At 52.8% G+C, this 18,498-nt stretch overlaps 1 protein-coding gene across 1 annotated transcript; it reads right to left on the bottom strand.

Annotated features, from left to right (window-relative positions):
* Positions 1-2,453: 2,453 nt before the first annotated feature.
* On the bottom strand, positions 2,454-4,470 carry IL15RA (interleukin 15 receptor subunit alpha; the record flags this gene model as incomplete). Its single annotated transcript, XM_082013833.1, is given in 9 exon segments — positions 2,454-2,559; positions 2,683-2,740; positions 2,989-3,018; positions 3,197-3,418; positions 3,709-3,786; positions 3,925-4,125; positions 4,295-4,301; positions 4,304-4,428; positions 4,431-4,470. Coding segments are annotated over 9 exon segments (867 nt in total).
* Positions 4,471-18,498: the final 14,028 nt, after the last annotated feature.

The raw sequence follows: 18,498 nt of genomic DNA, 5'->3' as shown, positions 1-18,498 counted from the left end.
TCTGCAAGGAGGTGTCGACCTCTTATCCAGCCCTGCCTTGCCCTGCAAGAGCTGGTGGGCATGGCCTGTGTCTCTGCACAGAAGAATATGCACTATATAAACTGTATTGGACAGGGCAGCTTTTTTTTCTTTGAGCATTACACCTCTGTTAGTTCTGTCACCAGGAAAACACTTCCAGTGACCAAACTGCCAGGGTTTTCTCACCTAGTCCATCATGCCATGCCTCGGTGAAATCCATCTGATCCACCAGAAGACCAGGAAATGCAATGCTGAAAAGTATCCAAAGAAACACTTGATTCATAGAAAGTGGGCTTTTTCCTGGAGCCTGTTTTAATGGGGAAAATTTCACTGTCAGCTCTGGGAGGAAGCTGAATTAATTTTCCTTACTTGCAGCAGAGGGGTTTCCCCAGGCTCTGTTTCCCTTCTCCCTGCAGCAAACCATAAGGGAAGAGAGACAGCATCTGAAGAGTTGCTTTGGTTTGGTTTCAGTCTAATTCAGAGACAAACTGGAGAGCATTTTTAATGCTGAAATTAAATTTGTAACAACAACAAAAAAAGCCTTAATGCTTTCTTTTTTCTCTTTCCTTCTCTTAAGAAGTCATCCTGGGTTGCATTTAGAATCACAGAATCACTAAGTTTAAAAAAAAAAAAAAAATATTTTTACCAGCTGTTCCAGTAGCAATGGTGCAAGCAGCATGGTGGTCTTGTAAATCAGATGATGTTTTCTCCATTTGAAAACACTGTGGCTGGTTGTACCAGAGCCTGTGTCATGCAGAGATCAAAACTGAAACCGATTTCAGAACAGAACTGCTCTTGGATATGGGCCCGGAGCCGTAAGCAATGCCTGCTGGAGGAAGCTCGTGCATCCTGTTATTTCCATGGTTATTAATTGAATGGTAGCTGCTTCGCTGGCTCTCGAAGCACCAACTCCAGAAAGGCTTTCCCTAAGCGCGGGCAGAAGTTCACCTAAGATTTGGACGCTGGATGTAACAGCAAAGCTCAGCGTGGACGTTGGACCAGGCGCCTCCAGGGATCCCTTTCCAGCTTCACCTGTTTCCCGACCGTCCCGTGGGACGCTGGGGAGAAGCGGTGCCGCTGCAGGAGGGTTTGGTCCATCACACATCCAAAGTGCTGCTTCCTCCAGCTCCCATGGTCCAGAGCAGTGGCACAAACAAGAGGACAAAAGACAGCTGCAAGAAAAGGATGCAGAAGTTAAGCTTTTAGATATCTACTGGTTTCCAGCTGACTTAAAAATCCTTTTGCCATCCAGCCGTGTGATGGCAGCTGCCACCTTGCCGTCACCCTTTACCTCTAGAGGACGGCAATACTGATGGCCGGTGAGCCCGCGCTGCTGCGGAGATGGATTTCACCCCAGCCCAGCTCCCATCCGTCCCCGCTCTCCTCCCCACCATCACAGCCGCTGAGACACCCAACCGTACAAAAAAAATGAACCTCTCTGTGTGTGCATTATTTTATATACAATATATACATATTTATACATAAAACCAGCATCAATACAAAGCTGCCTGTTCTGTAACAAGGAGGAAACGAGTGGATAATGACTTGACAGCGAACAAAGGGAAAAGCTGCTAAGGGAAATATTTCCTAGGTCGTGTTACTGCCTTCTGTCTTTCACGGCGTCTGTAGTGAAATCGCTCCTGCTCGTGGTCCCCGGCAAGCGGCCAGAGCCGGTGGGCACCTGGGGTCGGTGCCAAAAGTGTCTCCGAAGGATCCGTGAGCCGTGTACAAGAGCCAACACCCGCAACCGTGGCACGATGGTACCGGCACCCTTCGCTGCAGTTGCAGGCTCACCGGCGAATGGCTGAAAGAGAGCAGGAGGAAGGGGGTGAGGTGGTGGCGGAGGGCTGCTCAGCTGGGTCTCCCTCCGTCTGCCACGGGCAGCACTGCTTTCTGGGTTTTGGGGCAATTTTGGGGCAAAGCGGCTCTAGAGATGGAGCTGGTCCAACTCTGGCCTTGCTCTTGGCCAGGGAACAGGCACTACTTGAGGCAGGGCAGCCCAGCCTCACCCCCAGCACCCAAACCCCATCCCCTGCACCCCAAACTCCCTCTGCTGGGGTAGGTAGCCCTCAGCTGCTCCCTGCCACCCGCTAGGACCCCCTCCTTCGAATTCTGGCTCCCGACGCAGGGCACCCATGGCCTCCACACCACCCAGGGTTCTCGCGGGGCTCGCCCACCCACCATTCAGCTGCACAATGGGTTACGCGCGCACCTTTGGATGCTGGAGCGGTCTCATCCACGGGAGTCACTTGTTCAGGCTGGGAAGAGCAGCTGCCGTGTCCCTGGGGCGAGGATGCTCCATGCGGAGGGCAGCTGGGGACTGGGACGCGCTCTGCCACGCCACGGCTGCCACTCAAGGAAGTGTCCGGCTTTCCATACGAGCCCGGAGCATCCTCTGGACTGGCGGGTGCACCGAGTTGCCCGGCAGTGGGTGCTCAGCCCGTGGGGAAGATGCCGGGCGGCAACATCTCCTCGTTCTCAGCAGCAGGAGCCACCATGGGGATGGCCATCACCGCTGCCGCGTAGCCCTGCCCTGCCCGCCTATGGAGGGGAGAGGAACATCACTGGCACCCGAAGGGTTTTCCCCAGCTTTCAGGAAAGCACAGAGACCGAGGACAACTCATCACCAGGGTGGAAGTACCTCATGAGGTTCAGCACACTTACGTTTTCATCCTCCAGCAGCAGCAGGCCATGAAGCCAGCAACCGCCAGCACCGGGAGCCCTGCGGGAGGGACACGGCAGCCTATAAGCATCTTCCAACGTGCGGCCTGACTCAAGCAAAACGACTCCGCAAAGAGACAAAAATGCTTTGAACATGTTCACAAGGTGCCCTCCCCACCCCGGGAAGAAATTTGGGTGCTGCATCCTTCCCCCCTTGGCATAATCCTCCCACAGCCCCGAAAAGGGCTTTTAAGCTAAGAAAATAAAATAAGCCCCTGCTTGCCAAAATAAGCTTTTTGCCCAGCTTACCAATGGAAGAGGCCAGTGTTTGGATGGAAACTGGAAAAGAAGAGAGAAATGGAAGTTTAGCTGCAAAGCCAGGGAAAGGGGGGATGCTGGGGGGACCCTCACTAAAAAGAGAATTGGAGAGAAAGGAAAAAGGCATTGAAAAAGTAAAAGAGCTTTCGCTGGTTGAAATGCAGCCCTGTTCTCATCTCCCCTGGAGAGGCGGCCTGACCTGCGGCATGGTCTGGGGGGGCGGTGGACAGTGGGGTTGTCCCCAGGGATGTGCCCTTTCCTGGTGTGGATGTTTCCAGTGGTGGGGGCATCTCTGGTGGCATGGGTGTCTCCAGCGATGGCCCATCAGGTACCGGTGGCACGGGTGACCAGCCGGCAGCTCCCGGCGGCCCAGGCGTTGTTGCTGCAGAGGGGCTGGAGGTCGGGCTGGTCTTGGTGGTTCCTGCTGGGGAAAATGGTGTAAAACCTCTTAACTTAAAAAATTAAAAGGCATACTCCAGGCAACGCCATTATTTCAGTGCTCAGCTTCGTGCCCGCTTTGGGCAGGTTGTGGCGAGAGCAATACAGCCCATCCAGCAGGTACAAAATGGCGTAATTTCACAGAATGGAATTAATTTGATCATGCCATGGTAATGTTTTGCTTTCCACACCACAGTGTTTGTGGTTTTGCTGTGACCACGGTCACAACGGCCCCAGGCCAACCCCCATGGGATGCATTTGCCCCTTTCTCACCCCTCCAGGTCGTCCTCTCGGTGTGCGGCGTGGTCGGGAGCTCAGGGCTGGGGGCTAGCGGAGGTAGAGCCGGGTCCCCTTGGGGAAGACGCAACACAGAGACACCATCGACAACAGCACCCACGCCACCCCATATCCTCTCCTGCCACGCCAGTGATGGGGGTGTCCCACCTTCCCCGATCCCTATCGTGTCCCGACTGCTGAGCGAGGGCTTACGGATGCATTGCAGCATGGTGTGGGTCCAGTCGGGCTCAGTGGAGCCGTTGTGGAGGATGCACTGGATGAGGCTGGAGGTACCGGCTTTGCGCTTGTAGCCTGGGTTGCAGGTGTAGCGCAGGCGGGTGTTGAGCAGCGTGTTGTTGCCCACATCAATGTGCGCGTTGGCCACGTCCTTGGGGCGGCTGCATCGTGCTGGCACTGGAGGCGGGGTAGAGAAAAAAAAAAAGATGGAGATAGCAACAGGGAAATTAGGCACCCGCACCCTCTTGCCCTGACTTGCTGTACCGAACAGCACCCAAGGGGGTCAAATCCTGCCTACAGGTGGATGTGGGGAACTGATGCTGCCCTGGGGCTGGGAGAGCCTCACCCAGCCTGCAGAAAGACAGCGGTGGGATGGCTGTGCCTGTGACGGGGCGGAGAAGGGGAAAGCTCCGTTTCCAACATGTTTACGGTCACTTGTAGCAGCTCCTCTGGACGCTGAAGGATTTTCACAGAATTTCATCCCCCACAGTGACCATCCCAGGCCAGCAGCCCTGGCTGCATCCCACCACCAGTTGCTGCGTTTTGGCTGTGCTCGCCGCCCCTTTTTTTCTCCACTTATTTTGCAGCTGGATGAGAAAAATTCCAGGTGCTGCGCGAGTCCTCCAGCCACTTCCCGGAGTTTTTTCACCACCAAAGGCTGCAGCCCACAGCCCCGGAGGTGGCTGAAATCTGAGTGTCGGGTGGCCGGGCAGTGGGGTGGTGATGAGCTATGAGTTACAGCTTTTCTTATCCCCAGAAGGGCTTGTGCTTCCCCTTTGGCCTTGGTTTGAGGTCAGTTTTACAAGAGGGTGTTACAATTTCACTTCTTTTTCTTGTGCAATGGAGAAAGTTTCTTGGCTGCCGCGATGCCATTCCCGCACCTGGACCCCCGCTGCAGTGTGGGAACGGCTTATCCGCGCCCCCGGCTGCTGCCACCTCCCGTCCCCCAATGCGAGCCGCTGCGGAGAGGTGATGCTCCAGCGCCAGGATGGAGAGATGCGCAGTGGGAATAAAGCAATATACAGACAGGCTGGAGTGGTCCACAGCTGGGATGGAGCGACGCGTGGCCAGAATGCGATGCACGGCCGGGATGGAGCAATGCAGGGACGGGATGGAGCGATCAGTGGTTGGGATGTGATGCACAGCACAGAGGGATTGATGCCTGGCACGGATGGAGCAATGCCCAGACGGGATGATGCACATTTGGTATGGAGGGGTGCACAGTTGGGCTGGGATCAGGGGTGGGATGGTGGTGGGAGCACGGCGGGGACGGGAGTGCAATGGCCTCGAGGACAGGAGCACAATAGGGATGGGAATGCACCGGTGACGGGACAGGAGCCTGCCGGGGATGGGAGCGTGATGGGGATGAGGATGGGATCACGGTGGCAGTGGGGACAGGAAGACAACATTGTCCCCCAGGCACCCAAAACATCCAGAGAGAAAAATCTCCATCTTAGAAATCTCCTGCCCCAATTTGTTATGCGTCCTCAGAACATCCCAGGGGCAGTCTGCTGCGTTTCAGTGCTCGGGGGGTCGGTGCCGTCTCCCCTGGCATCAGGACACCCTGAAGAGCTACAGCTGCTGTACCCAGAGGACATGAGTGATGCTGTGGCCACACATGCTGAGCACGTCGTTTCTCAGCCTCCTCTCAACGCGGTGACGAAATTTCTGGGAGCGTTTCGAGGAAATGCCATGGGCCATTTCGCAACGCCCTCGCACGTCGCCAGACCTGAAGCTGTGCCATAAAATGAATGAAAAGCCCTTCCAGTGCCAAGAAAACCCACAGCCACATCTGCGAAGAGGCCACAGCAAGAAGTCCAGCTGGAAGCATCAAAAATGTTGTGGAAAAACAGGGACCTGCAAGTCCTGCTTATGCCTTTCAGATTTTAAACCTGATCTCATCATCTCAATCCCACCAAAGCACTTTATTTCTGGTTGATTTGACTGTAAAATAATCTCCTCTTCCAAAAAATGCCCAAGTCCTTCAATGGCAAGACCCCAGTGTCTCTGCTCTCCAGGATCACAACCCCGGTGTCTTGCGCCATCGCTGCACAGATTTCAGTTTGTTTGATGAGACAAAACACAAGCCAAAGAGGAAAAGGGCAGGAAAGGTTTGGGGATTCAGGTTTCCAGCGCTGCTACAGCCATGGAAATGCGTGGCCAAGGTTTAGGCTTTCTTTTATACCTGGCAGTGAATTGGAAATGGTGTAAAATGTGGATGGATAGGGAGAGCTGTGACTGTGATAAAGCTCTTGCTTCCAAGCAAGATCTGCAGTAACTGCAAGCCTCTCCCTCTCTTACTTGCTTTTTTATTGAAGCAGATTGATAAAATTCCCTAGATCTGCAGACTTGCACGCAGGAAAAAAACAACTGTCTACTATTTTCCTGTTTAATTCAAGGAAAATCTCACAAGACTCTCCCAGGATGGCCAGAAGCATCTCTCCACTTGTCTCCGCTCCCTCTGAGCCTTGCTGGTTGAGTCTTCCCATTGATGCATCAGCCCAAGTGCTTGAAGACTTGTCGCATCATTAGCTGACCTCCCAAAAGAGCTGTGGTGCTGGGTACCAGCCTTCTTGGGAAAATACCTCCATCTGCCTTATTTCCATCCGAATTCCTTGCATCCTGCTAATATATTAGATTTCCAGGTTGAAATGCATGCGCAATATTTGGGGTTTTCTGTGTCTGCATGATTAATTCATGTTTTCACTTCGCTTTTTAGCTTTTTCCACCAATGATCTCAAATGATGCCGGTGAGGGTGAGCTCATCCTGGCACGTCAGGAAGCAAAACACGCAGGTGCTGGGCACATGGCCAGGATGAGTCCCAGAGATGGCGATGCTGCTGTGTGCTGTCATGCCATGTCGTGGAGATGTGTCCCCCCCGGCTTCGTATGGCTGCAGGGGGATGCTCAACGACAACTAGACACCAGAGAATCCACATGAGGAAAACTTGACTTTTTCTTAGAAATTTATCAGCCAAAGGGCCAGAGTGGTGCTCATTTTCTGCTAATGGTTTAAAAACCACAAGCCCAAAAATGTGGAGAAAAGAGAAGCTTCAGAATTCTGTGCCCAAGACCAGAAAATTCATGAGGAACACCAAAATCAGAGAAATAAATACAACTTTTTCACGTTTTAACCAAAAAATATTTAGGATTGACCAGCTGTGCCAGGGGTGGAAAGCAGGAGAGGACATGATGCCCAGTGTGGGGGCATCCCACAGTGGGATGCATTGGCATGGCCAGTGCAGAGGGGCTGCGGCACCTCCCGAATTATCCATGAACTGAATTAAAAGCAATAAATACTATTCTTGTTCTCTAACACCTCAGATAATCATGTTTTCTGCCCCAAACTATGCTCCCGATTGCATCACCGCTACCAGGAACATTGCAGGTCCAGGATGTGGCCATCAGAGGGTATTGCCTTCAGGGAAAGCTATTTCTAGCCTGTTCCTGAGATACATCTGGCAACACATGCAGTTCTTCTGCCCTATTTTTGCCACTGGAGTCATTTTACAGCCCTCGCTGCACACACCGGCTAGTTAGAAATAGGAATAAATTTATTTTCTAGTGTGTGGCTGCTGTGACAGCAGACGGGAGCCAGGAGAAAGGAGAGAACTAAAGCTGTCCCGAACCTTTGCAGTCCCTTCCAGCCTTATCTCCTGTGCTGAAATCCTTCACAATTCCCACATTTTCAGCTAATTAAATGTTTCCTAATGATCTTGCTGCCACTGCCAGCAGCTCTCCAGGGTTTGCAGCATCACCAGCTCCACCGCTGTCCACGTTGAGCCGCAATGGTGATTTTTCCTGAAACTGCTTTTGGAGAGTATCATAGAATTGTTTAGGTTGAAAAAGAACTCTGAGATCATCAAGTCCAATCGTTGACCCAGCACTGCCAAGTCCACCACTAAGCCACGTCCCTAAGCACCATGTCTACACGTCTTTTAAATACCTCCAGGGCTGGTGACTCCACCACTTCCCTGGGCAGCCTGTGCCAGTGCTTGACAACACTTGAGGCAACTTCAAGCCATTTCCTCTCATCCTATCACTTCTTACTTGGGAAAAGAGACCAACCCTCACCTCACCACAACCCCCTTTCAGTTCTCCCCTCAACCTCCTTTTCTCCAGACTAAACACCCCCAGTTCCCTCAGCCGCTCCTCATCAGACTTGTTCTCCAGACCCCTCCCCAGCTCCGTTGCCCTTCTCTGGACACGCTCCAGCACCTCAACGTCCTTCTTGGAGTGAGGGGCCCAACACTGAACACAGGATTCAAGCTGCGGCCTCACCAGTGCTGAGTACAGGGGCACGATCCCTGCCCTGCTCCTGCTGGCCACACCATTGCTGATCCAGGCCAGGACGCTGTTGGCCTTCTTGGCCACCTGGGCACACTGCTGGCTCATGTTCAGCTGGCTGTCAACCAGCACCCCCAGGTCCCTTTCCGCTGGGCAGCTCTCCAGCCACTCCTCCCCAAGCCTGGAGCGTTGCATGGGGTTGTTGTGACCCAAGTGCAGGATCCAGCACTTGGCCTTGTTAAACCTCACACAGTTGACCGAGTCTATGGGGCCTGATGGGATCCACCCGAGAGTACTGAGAGAGCTGGCGAAGGAGCTTGCCAAGCCACTCTCCATCATTTATCAGCAGTCCTGGCTAACAGGAGAGGTCCCAGACAACTGGAGGCTTGCCAATGTGACACCCATCTACAAGAAAGGCCGGAAGGAGGATCCTGGGAACTACAGGCCTGTCAGCCTGACCCCTGTACCGGGGAAGATTATGGAGTGGTTGGTCTTGAGAGTGCTCACAGGGCATGTGCAGGACAACCAAGAGATCAGGCCCAGCCAGCATGGGTTCATGAAAGGCAGGTCCTACTCGACCAACCTGATCTCCTTCTATGACCAGGTGATCCGCCTAGTGGATGAGGGAAAGGCTGTGGACGTTGTCTACCTGGGCTTTAGTAAAGCCTTTGACAGCATCTCCCACAGCATTCTCCTGGAGAAACTGGTGGCTCGTGGCGTGTCCAGAGAAGGGCAACGAAGCTGCTGAGGGGGCTGGAGCACAAGTCTTATGAGGAGCGGCTGAGGGAACTGGGGGTGTTTAGTCTGGAGAAGAGGAGGCTGAGGGGAGACCTTATCGCTCTCTACAACTACCTGAAAGGGGGTTGTGGCGACGAGGGTGTTGGCTTCTTCTCCCAAGTAACTAGTGATAGGACGAGAGGAAATGGCCTCAAGTTGCGCCGGGGGAGGTTTAGATTGGATATTAGGAAAAATTTCTTCACTGAGAGGGTGGTCAGGCATTGGAACAGGCTGCCCAGGGAGGTGGTGGAGTCACCATCTCTGGAAGTGTTCAAAAAACGTGTGGATGTGGCGCTTCAGGACATGGTTTAGGGAACATGGTGGCGCTGGATTAATGGTTGGACTTGATGATCTTGAAGGTCCTTTCCAACCTAGTGATTCTGTGATTCTGTGATTCTGTGACCTCGGACCATCGGTCCAGCCTGTCCAGATCCCTCTGCAGAGCCCTCCTACCCTCCAGCAGATCAACACTCCCACCCAACTTGGTGTCATCTGCAAACTTACTGAGGGAGCACTCGATTCCCTCATCCAGATCATCTATAAAGATATTGAACAAGACCGGTCCCAGAACCGAGCCCTGGGGAACACCGCTTGTGACCGGCCGCCAGCCGGATTTAACGCCGTTCACCACAACTCTCTGGGCTCGGCCATCCAGCCAGTTTTTTACCCAGTGAAGAGTAAACCCGTCTGAGCCACGAGCCGCCAGTTTCTCCAGGAGAATGCTGTGGGAGACGCTGCCAAAGGCTTTACTAAAGCCCAGGTGGACAACATCCACAGCCTTTCCCTCATCCACTAGGCGGGTCACCTTGTCATGGAAGGAGATCAGGTTGGTCAAGCAGGACCTGCCTTTCATAAACTGATGCTGACTGGGCCTGATCACTTGGTTGTCCTGTACGTGCCACGTGATGGCACTCGAGATGATCTGCTCCATAACCTCGTCCATCACCGAGGTCAGGCTGACAGGCCTGTAGTTCCTCAGATCTTCCTTCTGGCCCTTCTTGTAGATGGGCGTCACATTTGGTAACTTCCAGTCAACTGGGACCTCCCTGGTTAGCCAGAACTGCTGGTAAATGATGGCAAGTGGCTTGGTGAGCACTTCTGCCAGCTCCCTCAGTACCCTTGGGTAGATCCCATCTGGCCTTAAAGACTTGTGTGTGTCTAAGTGGTGCAGCAGGTCACTAACCATTTCCCTGTGGATTATGGGGGCTCCCCGTGCTGTTTTCAGCTCAGGGGGCTGGGTACCCAGGGGACAACTGCTCTTACCGTTATCGACTGAGGCAAAGGAGGCATTAAGGACCTCATCCTGTTCCTCATCCTTTGTCACTGTGTTTCCCCCCGCACCCAGTAAAGGATGGAGATTCTCCTTAGCCCTCCTTTTGTTGATAGGGTATTTATAGAAACATTTTTTATTGTCTTTTACAGCAGTAGCCATATTAAGTTCTAGCTGGGCTTTGGCTCTTCTGATTTTCTCCCTGCATAACCTCATGACATCCCTGTAGTCCTCCTGAGTTGCCTGCCCTTCTTCCAAAGGTCATAAACTCCTTTTTTTCCTGCGTTCCAGCCAAAGCTCTCTGTTCAGCCAGGCTGGTCTTCTTCCCCGCCAGCTCGTCTTTTGGCACATGGGGATGGCCTGCTCCTGAGCCTTTACGGTTTCCTTCTTGAAGAACGTCCAGCCTTCCTGTTCTCCTTTGCCCTTCAGGACTGCCTCCCAGGGGACTCTGTCAACCAGGCCCCTAAACAGGCCAAGGTCTGCCCTCCACAAATCCAAGGTAGCAGTTCTGCTGACCCCCCTCTTTACCCCTCCGAGAATCAAAAACTCTCATTTGTGATCACTATGCCCAAGACGGCCTCCAACCATCACACCACCCACAAGTCCTTCTCCGCTCACAAACAACAGGTCCAGTGGGGTGCCTTCCCTAGCTGGCTCCCTCACCAGTTGTGTCAGGAGGTTCTCTTCCACACACTCCAGGAACCTCCTGGACTGTTTCCTCTCTGCTGTATCCTATTTCCAGCAGATATCTGGTAAGTTGAAGTCCCACATGAGAACAAGGGCTAGCAATTGTGAGACTTCTCCCAGCTGCTTCTAGAATATTTTGTCTGCCTCTTCATCCTGATGGTGGGGTTTATAACAGACTCCCACCATAACACCTGCCTTGTTGGCCTTTCCCCTGATTCTTACCCATAAACACTCAACCCTATTGTCACCATCATTAATCTCTAGACAATAAAAACACTCCCTAACATCCAGGGCTCACCCATGACCTCTCCTTCCTTGCCTGTCCCTCCTGAAGAGTTCAGAGTCATCCATTGCAGCACTCTCATCGTGCACCTCATCCCACCATGTTTCCACGATGGCAACTATATTATAGTTTTCCTGCTGCACAACTGCTTCCAGCTCCTCCCGTTTGTTGCCCATGCCGCATGCATCGGTGTAGATGCACTTCAGCTCGGCTGTTGATCCCACCACCTTTTTTGAGGGAGAAGCCCTAATTCCAAAGTGACCATTCTCAGGTGCTTTCATGGTTTCTAACACATCAATAACCCTTGCGTCTTTGCTGCTGCATGGATCTCCATCCCCTACCTCCACTGAGACCGAAGGACCTTGCTAGCACACCACCCCTCAAACGTTGGTGTGCCACCCCCAGGCTTATCTCTAGCAAGCCTGGTTTTATCCCTTTCCCCCTTCAAGTCTAGTTTAAAGCTCTTTCAATGAACGAGCCCTGCTAATTCCTGCACGAAGATTCTTTCCTCCCTTTGAGACTGGCATACCCCGTCTGTCACGCGCAGCCCTCGCCAGAGGCCAGACATGATGTGACATTCCCTGTCCCATGGCCATGCTTGACCATGGACAAGTCATAGTCCTGTGGAAAACCCACAGACCCCACCCGGGGTGAAATCACACAGTGATGCAGCTCCCATGGGTCCATAACACGGACCCTAAAAATAACCCCTAGCATCCTTGGACACTGGTGGGGAGGTGGCATGGGCACCCGGGGCAGTGCAAGGGGAACATGGGGTGCAGCCTGGGTACTGCAGGGAGCAGTGTGGGTGCCCCGGGGGTGAGTGTGGGAATGGAGGGGTGCAGCATGGGCACAGTGGGGTGGGGAATAGGGCACCTAGAGCGAGGTGTGGGCATACAGGGAGACGTGTGGGTACCCCAGAGAGTGGTGTACGCTGGGACGGAGCCCAGGCACCCTGAGGAGTAGTGTGGGCACCGCTGGGAGTGGAGAAACCACACTGGGGAGCAGAGTGGGCACCCTGGGGACTGGTGTGGGCACCCCGAGGAGCAGAATGGGCACCCTGGGAGAGAGTCCAGGCACCATGAGGAGTAGCAAGGGCACCCTGGGGAGTGGAGCGAGCAACTCTGGGAGCAGAGTGGGTACCCCAGGGAGTGGCGTGGGCATCCTGGGGAGAGCGTGGGCACCCTGCGTAGTAGTATGGGCACCCCGGGAAAGGGAACGAGCACCCCTTGGACGGCGTGGGCACCCCGGGGAGAGAGTGGGATTACCGGCGGCAAGCCGGGGGGCCGAGGGAGCCCCGCTTACCGATGCCGGCGGCGGTCCAGGGCAGCAGCAGGGCGACGGTACCGCAGAGCAGCGGCAGCAGCGGCCGCGCCATGGAGCTGCGGCGGCGGCGGCACCGGGGCCGGGCCCGGGGGGGGCTCAGGGCTCCCGCGGGAGGTCCGCGGCGCTGCCCCGCCGCCCGCCGCCGCCGGACATGCCCGGCGTGGCCCGAGCCGCCTTCCCTTCCCCTTTCGCTTTCGCTTTCGTCCCGGGGCGTCCGGGAAGGACGGGACCGCCCTGCCGGCATGGGGAGCCCGGGGGGAAGGAGGGGGTGCCGTGCCTGGGGAGGGAGGCGATTCTGTACCCGAGGGGGACGCGACACGCGGGGGGGATGCAGTGCTCGGCGTGGGGATGCACTGCCCAGGGGACGGCAGCGCCCCGGGGGGATGCAACCCCTCCCCGCCGGTGCCTGGGGGGATCTGGCTGGGGGCGATGCCTGCGGGGGGGGGCCGCAGGGATGCAGGTGGCACAGTGCTGGAGCTGGAGCTTGCTGGTCCTCGGGCAAACCTCAACACTGGACATGAAGCTACGAGCCGGCAATGTGCGCCCGCAGCCCAGAAGCCAACCGTGTCCTGGGCTGCCCCCAAAGCCACGTGGCCAGCAGGGCGAGGGAGGGGATTCTGCCCCTCTGCCCCGCTCTGGGGAGACTCCCCTGCAGTGCTGCGTCCAGCTCTGGAGCCCTCGGCACAGGAGAGACATGGACCTGCTGGAGCGGGGCCAGAGGAGGCCCCAGCGATGCTCCGAGGGCTGGAACAGCTCTGCTGGGAGGACAGGCTGGGAGAGCTGGGGGGGTTCAGCCTGGAGCGGAGAAGGCTCCGGGGAGACCTTCCTGCAGCTGCCAGGGCTGAGAGGGGGCCTATAGGAAAGATGAGGACAGACTTTTTAGCAGGGCCTGTAGCAACAGAACAAGGGGTAATGGTTTTAAAATAAAAGAGGGTAGATTTAGGCTACATCTAAGGAAGAAATTTTTGACAATGAGGGTGGTGAACCCCTGGCCCAGGTTGCCCAGACAGGTGGTCAATGCCCCATCCCTGGAAACATCCCAGGTCAGGCTGGACGGGGGTCTGAGCAACCTGCTCTAGTTGAAGATGGCCCTGCTTATGGCAGGGGGGCTGGACTAGATGGCCTTGAAAGGCCCCTTCCATCCCAAAGATTCTATGATTCTGTATGATTCAAGGCTCAGGAGGATCTGCAGAGCTCCTGCAGTCGGACTCTAACCTGCTGCATGCCTGGGACTGCACTGCTCCTACATGCCTTGCTTGCAACAAATCCTCCAAAACCCACCCTACGGCTCCTTGCTCATCAGCTCCTGGCTTAGTCTGTCTCCATTTCCTCTTCCATTAACTACAAGTCATTGGCAGTGAGTATCGGAAAGTAGCTTCACAATAATGAATGGAAAGGAAACGGGCTATTTGGAGAACAATATTCATGGCCAATTAGCAAATTTTCATGAGAAGTGGGTAAATTCTCCCTTTGCCCATCAAGGAGAGAGCACGAACTTCCGTTAACCTTTCCTGAAGCATAAGAAAGTGGCTGATGGGTGGCCCAACCAGCTGACAAACCACTTGACCCTGCCAAGTATACTTTAGGAAGAGCAACGTATGAGACTGGAAACCTTGAGAACAAGGTGCGAACACCTGAGGATCACAACTAGAAACATTCAGGACTGTGCAGATGAAAACGCTGTGCCGGTTATACACCAGTTAACTGATAATCCAGATTCCCAGGGCTTGCTGTTTAAATTGCTGTTGATTAATTACACTCTTTAATCTGTGTATTCTGGACAGGTTGGGATTTCCAATGATGAGCTTTATGAAAAACAATGAGCAGGTTAGAGTTCACAATCAGCTTACACAAGAAATAGCTGAGGGTAGTAATACTGGGATACGGTAAAGGAAATACAGTCTCCAAAGACTGTACCCTTTTTCTCCAAGCATTCCTTCAAAAGCCATATAAAACTCAATCGTGTCATAACTGTTTCTGGGTGAGGATTTTTGCAATCCTTGTGAAAACTGTAGCTACTAATCTTCAATAAGATAAGCAAAAATATGTACAAGAGTTTATATTGGACAAACTGAAGAATTGCAATGCCTGAGAACAGCCCATTTTCAATAGAAAGCCTTTCTACAAAAAATCAGAGTTATCGAATGTGGCTGCTGATTTCTAGCATCACCCCATTGAGCCCTGCCTGATCCCTGTCTTGAGGAGTTCTTTGGACCTCATTCCCCAACACACAGTGTCAAAGGATCCTTCCCATGTTGTCCCTGTCCTGTGCACCAAGACAAGGATGTGACCCTAAAACACCCCTCACAGTAGGACATGGAAATAACCAAGGGCTGAGCACATCTTCTCTATTTTCAAAGGGCTTCGCCATCCCACATCCAAGCTGACAATTTAAGAGTTGTCTGTCTTCAATTCATAGAATCATAGAATGTGTTGGAAGAGACCTTTCAAGGCCATCTAGTCCAAACACCCTGCAATGAGCAGGGACATCTACAACCACATCAGGTTGCTCAGAGCCCCGTCCAACCTGGCCTGGGATGTTTCCAGGGATGGGGCATCTACCTCCTCTCTGGGCAACCTGGGACAGGGTTTCACCACCCTCATTGTCAAAAACTTCTTCCTTAGATATAGTCTAAATCTTCCTTCTTTCAGTTTAAAACCATCACCCCTTGTCCTGTCACAACAAGCCCTGCTAAAATGTCTGTCCCCATCTTTCTTATCAGCCCCTTTAAGCCCTGGCAGCTGTAGTAAGGTCTCCCTGGAGCCTTCTCTGCTCCAGGCTGAACATCCCCAGCTCTCCCAGCCTGTCCTCCCAGCAGAGCTGTTCCAGCCCTCGGAGCATTGCTGGGGCCTCCTCTGGCCCCGCTCCAACAGGTCCATGTCTCTCCTGTGCCGAGGGCTCCAGAGCTGGAGGCAGCACTGCAGGGGGGTCTCCCCAGAGCAGAGCAGAGGGGCAGAATCCCCTCCCTCGCCCTGCTGGCCACGCGGCTTTGGGTGCAGCCCAGGACACGGTTGGCTTCTGGGTTGCGAGTGCACATTGCTGGCTCATGTCCAGCTTTTCATCCCCCAGTGCCCCCAAGTCCTCCTTGGCAGGGCTGCTCTCCATCCCTTCATCCCCCAGCCTGTGCTGATACCGGGGGTTGCCCTGACCTAGGTGCAGGACCCTGCACTTGGCCTTGTTGAACCTCATGAGGTTCACACAGGCCCATTCTTCGAGCTTGTTCAGGTCTTTCTGGATGGCATCCCAACCCTCAGGCATGTCAACCACACCACTCAGCTTGGTGTCATCTGCAAACCTGCTGAGGGTGCCCTCTGCAAACCTGCTGAGGGTGCCCTCGATCCCACTGTCTATATCATTGATGAAGATATTAAAGAGTACTGGTCCCAGTACAGACCCCTGAGGGACACCACTGGTCACTGATCTCCATCTGGACATTGAGCCATTGACCCCTACCCTCTGGATGCAACCATCCAACCAATTCCTCATCCACCACACAGTCCACCCATCAAATCCATCTCTCACTGTTGTGGTTTAGCCCCACCCAGCAACTAAGCCCCACGCAGCCACTCGCTCACCCCCCCATGGTGGGATGGGGGAGAGAATCGGAAGAGTAAAAGTGAGAAAACTCGTGGGTTGAGATAAAGACAGTTTCATAGGTAAAGCAAAAGCCACTCACAGAAGCAAAGCAAAACACGGAATCCCTTCCCCACTCCCCATGGGCAGGCAGGGGTTCAGCCATCTCCAGGAGAGCAGGGCTGCATCACACGTAACGGTGACTTGGGAAGACAGACACCATAACTCTGAACATTCCCCCACCCCTTCTTTCTTCTTCGTCCCAGTTTTATATACTGAGCATGACATTATATGGTAGGGAATATCCCTTTGGCCAGCCTGGGTCAGCTGTCCTGGCTGTGTCCCCTCCCAGCTTCCCGTGCACCCCCATCCTTCTTGCTAGCAGGCCAGCACGAGAAGCTGGACTGTCCTTGACTGCTTAGCAACAACTCAAAACGTCAGCATGTTATCAACACTTCCTCATCCCAAATCCAGAACACAGCCCCACACTAGCTTCTGTGAAGAAAATTCACTCCACTCTGGCTGAAACCAGGACACTCACCAATTTAGAGAGAAAGATGGTGTGGGGGATCATGTCAAAGGCCTTACAGAAGTCCAAATTGTTCAAATTGCTTCAAACATCTGAGAAACAATTTTTGGGCTGAACTATCCCCCACTGTCTCGCCTTGTATTGCTTTTGGGAAGGTTGGGCAGAAGTGGTTGAGGAGTTCTGCTGGGGCTTTGCTTGTTTCTCCTTGGATGTAGTGTGTGGACTATTGACTATGACTCTTTAACTGGAGATTTTTGGGTAAGAAAAGTTGGATTCTAGGCCGGACTAGAGATCAGTCCAGTGTCTTCGAAGAGAGACAAACTGCTTGTTTCAAGATGCTGGCACCAGGGATAAGGTGCTCTCTCCTGCCTGGGCAAAAACATTCCTTTGGACTCACTTTCCACCTAAGAGCAACTGAAACAGTGCCTTATGCAGCAAAGTAGTACACGACCCAATTATTTATTTGCTTTCAGTTTTCTTTGGGGATTTAGCCAGGAATGATTTAATTTCTTATCAGCTCTGACATATGTGTTCCTTCACCAAGCGCATATAACCCACTCGTATAATGTTCGTATCTCACAGCAATATTTGAGAGTATGGTTCATCCCTGCTAACTGCACATGCTAAATACAAAAGGTTGTACAAACGATTTGTAAAGATCAGGTTTGCAAACTGGAATGATTTCCCATCAAGTTAGTTAGCATCCCTGCTCTAATTTTATCTTACCTATTATTAATCAGTCCAGGCAAGAAGCAGTCGTTGCCCCAGACTCTCTCCCAAAGCGGTGCCCGCTGTGCTTAAAGGCACCTGGAAAAATCAAAATACAGCCCTGGGGAAAAAAAAAAAAAGAGATGGAGGTTTTTCCTTATCCAGGAAGAAATTGCAATGCTAACATTTTGTCTTATGGGAGCTATACAAATATCGAGCCTCTCTAATGAAAGAAGCAGCTGGTTTTCTGGTGCTGTGATAACAATTAACCCTGTTGGGAGCACACTGCAAATGTTCGAGGCAGGCACAGGTTTCAAGAGGCAAAAGTGAGCATGACCTGCACCTGCAGGGACTCAAGGAGGTTGACTTGACACTGCTTCCCCCCCAGAAGACTGTAAATGCAAAAGACCTACAGGTGTTATAGATTAGTTTTAAAAGCTAAACATGCTGAATAATAATAACAACAATAATGTTTGAAGAAGACAAAGACTAAAAAGATGAAGATGAAGAAAAAGAAGATAAAAAAAGATGAAGGCAAAGAAGATTAAGACGAAGAAGAAGAAGAGGAAGAAGAAGATCCAGTGCTTAGCATTGTAGGCAAAGTCATTTTCTGATAAAAGCCAAAATACACCACACTTATGCTTGCTATAGATTTTATGCGCTGATGGACATTGAAAGCTTAATAGTTTGGACGTAAATTGGTAGAATTGCTTGAAATGGAGTGGTTTTGCTGCCCAGAGGAACACCCCAATGACGGGTTGTATTTGTTGCCCATGTGGTATTTGCAGCACCTGGACAGAGAAGATCCTGCCTTTCTGAAAGCTGCTCCTGAGCTTGATGACAGAAATTGCTCCGTGTCAGAGATCCTGGAAGTGCGACTTTGCTGCCAAGGAATCCAGCTGGAACCAGGAGAGAGGCAGGGTGGGATGTGTGCAGCTTGGAGGCTCGCAGGGGATTTCTGCTGGGATTTTTTTTTAAATTCAGCTCCTTTTCCATTTTGAGTGATGGGCGTGGATGGGGAAGCACTGATGAAACCACAAAAGGGGTTTTCTGCCTCAGGTTTGCTTCAGTTTTTAACTTCTGGGTTTCCTGACTTTTGGGAATTTCAG

Source organism: Phaethon aethereus, assembly GCF_964289735.1.
Source record: "Phaethon aethereus genome assembly, chromosome: 1".
NCBI classification, from domain to species: domain Eukaryota; kingdom Metazoa; phylum Chordata; class Aves; order Phaethontiformes; family Phaethontidae; genus Phaethon; species Phaethon aethereus.
This window is presented reverse-complemented; position numbering and strand designations above follow the sequence as displayed.